Source organism: Littorina saxatilis, linkage group LG7 (assembly GCF_037325665.1).
Source record: "Littorina saxatilis isolate snail1 linkage group LG7, US_GU_Lsax_2.0, whole genome shotgun sequence".
NCBI classification, from domain to species: domain Eukaryota; kingdom Metazoa; phylum Mollusca; class Gastropoda; order Littorinimorpha; family Littorinidae; genus Littorina; species Littorina saxatilis.
The window spans coordinates 49,842,852-49,847,851 of record NC_090251.1 but is presented as its reverse complement, the minus strand read 5'-3'; the positions used below and the strand labels follow the sequence as shown (position 1 = coordinate 49,847,851).

General features: G+C 43.9%; 1 protein-coding gene across 5 annotated transcripts in view; it reads right to left on the bottom strand.

The window, feature by feature from the left end:
* The window catches only part of LOC138971707 (N-acetylglucosamine-6-sulfatase-like), a 22,362-nt gene that overhangs the window by 15,885 nt on the left and 1,477 nt on the right, over positions 1–5,000 (bottom strand). For all 5 annotated transcript variants that reach the window (XR_011457349.1, XM_070344483.1, XM_070344484.1 and 2 more), the window contains exons 2-5: positions 3,301–3,360; positions 2,187–2,390; positions 1,147–1,212; positions 666–764 (exon numbers count right to left, since the gene is read on the bottom strand). Coding sequence is in view for 4 of the 5 variants with exons in the window: in XM_070344483.1 (XP_070200584.1) it covers positions 666–764; positions 1,147–1,212; positions 2,187–2,390; positions 3,301–3,360 (429 nt within the window). In the remaining variant the exon portion in view is untranslated. The remainder of the gene's footprint in view (positions 1–665; positions 765–1,146; positions 1,213–2,186; positions 2,391–3,300; positions 3,361–5,000) is intronic.

The following is a 5,000-nucleotide window of genomic DNA, read 5'->3' as shown; positions in this document are numbered from 1 at the left end:
TCAGAAGGTTATACACAGACAACAGTTCTTTCTTTATTTGGTGTTTAACGTCGTTTTCAACCACGAAGGTTATATCGCGACGGGGAAAGGGGGGAGATGGGATAGAGCCACTTGTCAATTGTTTCTTGTTCACAAAAGCACTAATCAAAAATTTGCTCCAGGGGCTTGCAACGCAGTACAATGTATTACCTTACTGGGAGAATGCAAGTTTCCAGTACAAAGGACTTAACATTTCTTACATACTGCCTAACTAAAATCTTTACAAAAATGGACTATATTCTATACAAGAAACACTTAACAAGGGTAAAAAGAGAAACAGAATCCGTTAGTCGCCTCTTACGACATGCTGCGGAGCATCGGGTAAATTCTTCCCCCTAACCCGCGGGGGGCACAGACAACATCATCACCACCCCTACTAGATAGTTTCATTAAGAACTGGGGGGAGGTGTGCATTAGAAGGGGAGGGGGGGGGGAGGGCTTTATCGTGTTGAATCTCGAGAAACTTCTGCCCTTCTGACAGCCAGCGAACAGGAACATATAAGGAAGGCGCTATCACTAATTGCACGCCATTTGGTGAATGTGAACTTATTCGACAAAAGAGTAGTTCTGTGGAACGACGTAAGTGTGTGATATATTACAGTATCTGTAATACGAAGAAGACTTACAATGAGGTCAGTGAGGTAGTCCTCCAGGTAATCATGTCCGTGAGACTCCGTGGTTCCGTTGACCGACAGGTCGTAGTCGTAGTACACAGAGTTGCCCACCTGGGAACGATATAGCTAGTCAGTGTTCCAAATAAACAGTATCATCGCTCCTTTAACACGCACATAATGAGAAATGGTTGTATGCTTTTACACGCCAAAAATGATAAATGGCTGCATGGTTTTACACGCCAAAAATGAGAAATGGCTGCATGCCTTAACACGCCAAAACTAAGAAATGACTCTTGCTTTAACACGCCAAAAACTGAGAAATTGCTGTATTGTTTAACACCTTAAAAATAAGAAATGACTATTTACTGATACACAGGAATTCTGATGAATTACTTTTTTTTGATGCACGAGAAAAGTTACCAACGACCGCTGATCCATGTGAAAAAAGACAAGAATTAACTATAAATATTATTCAGACAGGAAAAACACTAACCAGTCCAACCCACCAGTCCCAACCAGGGGGCACGTGGGCTGTTCCTCCAACGTTGTCATAGCCGTACTGAAACAATCACATCATCATCATCATCATCATCATCATCATCATCATCATCATCATCATCATCATCATCATCATCATCATCATCATCATCATCATCATCATCATCATCATCGTAGTCGTCGTCATCGTCGTCGTCGTCTTCGTCGTCGTCGCCGCCACCATAACCGTCTTCGTTGTAGCCAATATCCTCATCATCATCGTCGTCATATCTACATCGTCATTATCATGCAATGAAATAACCGAAGCAGTTTGATTGGCTTTGGAGTTGTCCTCTTGTGACCATTAGCTTGTTAACATGTAGTATTTAAACTCTTCTTGTTTAGACATGCTTCCCATTTTACCAGCGTAGAACGTGGTGTGGCCTGGCTGTTTGAGACAAGGCATAGCCTAGATAGCTGTCTCACCATGTTGAGGTATTAACCAGCGTAGAACGTGGTGTGGCCTGGCTGTTTGAGACAAGGCATAGCCTAGATAGCTGTCCAATTCTAAGGACTCACCATGTTGAGGTATTAACCAGCGTAGAACGTGGTGTGGCCTTGTTGCTTGAGACAACACATAGCCTAGATAGCTGTCTAATTCTAAGGACTCACCATGTTGAGGTATTAACCAGCGTAGAACGTGGTGTGGCCTGGCTGTTTGAGACAAGGCATAGCCTAGATAGCTGTCCAATTCTAAGGACTCACCATGTTGAGGTATTAACCAGCGTAGAACGTGGTGTGGCCTGACTGTTTGAGACAAGGCATAGCCTAGATATAGCTGTCTAATTCTAAGGACTCACCATGTTGAGGTATTAACCAGCGTAGAATGTGGTGTAGCCTTGTTGTTTGAGACAACACATAGTCTAGATAGCTGTCTAATTCTAAGGACTCACTATGTTGAGACATTTGCCACCGTAGAACGTAGTGTATCCTTGTAGCTTGAGACAAGACATAATCGATGTGGCTGTGTAATTGTAAAGACAGGTAAAGACCCACCCTGTTGAGGTATTTTCCAGCGTAGAAGGTGGAGTATCCTTGCTGCTTGAGGTAGACGGGGAACGCCTTGGGTTCCTGTTCCTGCTGCCAGGATGTGCTGCTGCAGCCCCCCGCCACAGAGTTGTTGAAGGCGTGGTGGTTGTGCTGGTACTTGCCCGTCAGGAAGCTCGAGCGACTCGGGCAGCAGATCGGCACTGACACGAACTGAATTTGGGGTGAGGGGAGAAGGGGGTTGGATAAGAGGAAAATTGACAGGGCTCCCCACAGACAGTCTACCTAGAGAACCCCGAAACCCCCAATTAAAATTTTTAGCTGCTCCTATCCACGTGTTTCCGACACACCCATCGCTAGTGATTGGCCCCTCCAATGTTTGTCCGAGTAAAAATCAAGGGTATCCACTCTTTCAAAACCCTTAAAAGCCCGACAGTTATTTTCGGAATTTGTCTATTGCACATTGTGTGATGGGTTCAGTTGATGTTGACAACGCATGCGCAGACAGACGTACAGATCAGCAAGAATACAAAGACAAGCAACGTTTCATGGTGGGAGTTGATTTAATGGTTACATGAAAGATACTATCTTCTTACTGATAAATTAGAATACACCAGAAATTGGGCTCGCATCTCAATGGCAAACTAGCGTCAAAAGGAGTCGCGCTACCAAGTGTGTGCGTATTTGGATGCAATCAGCCACAAGCACTCCTGACCGAGGTCTACTACGTGTCATGGCCGTGACAAAGGTGGAGCATGCATACCGTCTCTGAGTCGTCACATATAACTAAACCTCGTCCTCAAGGACTGAATTCGAACATGTGGCCCGAGAACAAACAGTCTAGTGCTCTACGAATTTAGCTACAATACCCCCCTCCCCCCTCACCCCTTCCACAAAACAAAAACTAACCTATCCTTCCGCTCTGTATATATCGAGATGGCATGGCCCAAATGTAATCAGAGAGGTATCACAGAAACAGATAAGACAAGTTTCCTGGGTAAGAATCTACAAAATCCCTCTACATTGTTGTTTTTGGTTTTAACTATTTGACCCCACACCCCCGCGATCAAGATAAAAGCTAAAATGTAAGTGTTCTATATATATGTTCTGTGAGTGTACTTACTGCATTTTCGAAAGTAATGCCCTGCTTTCCGATAAGGTTGGTTGTCTTCTGCATGGGCTCCTGTGCAGAAACAGACGACACACACTTTAATACTTGCCTCGCATTATGTCAGTGCATTAGTTATTGGTTTAATTTTTTTTTAAGATATTAAAGGATATAATGGTTCTTCCATCCACTTGAACAGATTCCCAAATAATCAACTGCCTGATTCATTTTTATTTTTATTTGCATTTTGTTAAGTGAATTAATTTCTTAAAAAATACAAACCCTCGTGGTATTTAAAAAATTATTTCATCTAGTGGCTTTTTAAGAAAGAAGATCCAATTTGCACAGGAAGTAAGTCAGGATGCTTTGATTTTTGGTTTGTGGAGGGATGATCTTACACATTCACCATGTTGACATGGTCATTTAAAACCAATTTACCGCCAACTTTAGTCGGTTGGAAGTCGCTCAGAAGTTGCTGATATCAAATCGGTGGGAAGTCTGTCTGCCATGTGAACAGTCGCGACGATTTATCCCTGACTTAGTCGCGACTTTGCAGCGACTCGACCACTGCTGCAGCAACACTGCCCCGATTAGCACCTGGTTTCTCCGATACACTCTTTGGAGGTGTTTTTTTCTTCTATATTTTTGTTCGTTTTTGGCTATCTGCATGCGCACTTGCCATTACAGTGTTATAGATTATCGAACATGTAGCTGAGACCTGTGCGTGTACGTGTAGATATTGCGTCACCCGTGACTCACATTTTTCCTCCAATGTTCCAAATCATACGTTAGTTTGCTCCCACCAAGACTGCAGATCTTGGCAAACGCTCGAGAGAGAACTAGATTTGATGACGTTACCCATACACGTTCCCTAGTACACGTCCTGAAAAGTGCTGATCTAGATCTTGCTATTGACCAACCTTGTCGTGTCTCTCAGGCCTGGGCTGGACAACTCTGCAACTGCTGGCCTAATTTCAGACTGACCGTTCAGGGCGGGGATGTAGCTCAGTCGGTAGCGCGCTGGATTTGTATCCAGTTGGCCGCTGTCAGCGTGAGTTCGTCCCCACGTTCGGCGAGAGATTTATTTCTCAGAGTCAACTTTGTGTGCAGACTCTCCTCGGTGTCCGAACACCCCCGTGTGTACACGCAAGCACAAGACCAAGTGCGCACAAAAAAGATCCTGTAATCCATGTCAGAGTTCGGTGGGTTATAGAAACACGAAAATACCCAGCATGCTTCCTCCGAAAACGGCGTATGGCTGCCTAAATGGCGGGGTAAAAAACGGTCATATACGTAAAATTCCACTCGTGCAAAAAACACGTGTGTACGTGGGAGTTTCAGCCCACGAACGCAGAAGAAGAAGAAGAAGACTGACCGTTCCGCTGTTCACAGGAGCAGCGACCTTTGACCGATTTTGTTCAAAACAAATTTCTTGAAAGGTGGTTGAAAGTCGGTTGTTAATCGGCAATGCGTACAGCAGTTAGGAAATCAGAAATTGATTAAATCCAATAGAGTTATAGGTTTCTGTGCAAGAAAATTGTAAAATAATATTTGTTTGTGTTTCAGGTACAGTCTTCAATAGAGCAACACAACGACGACAACATTATGGACAGCAGCATTCTTGAGTTTAAATACGACGACGATGACTACGACAAAAACAACAGCGACAACAACAATAACGACAACGACAACAACAACAACGACAACGAACAACG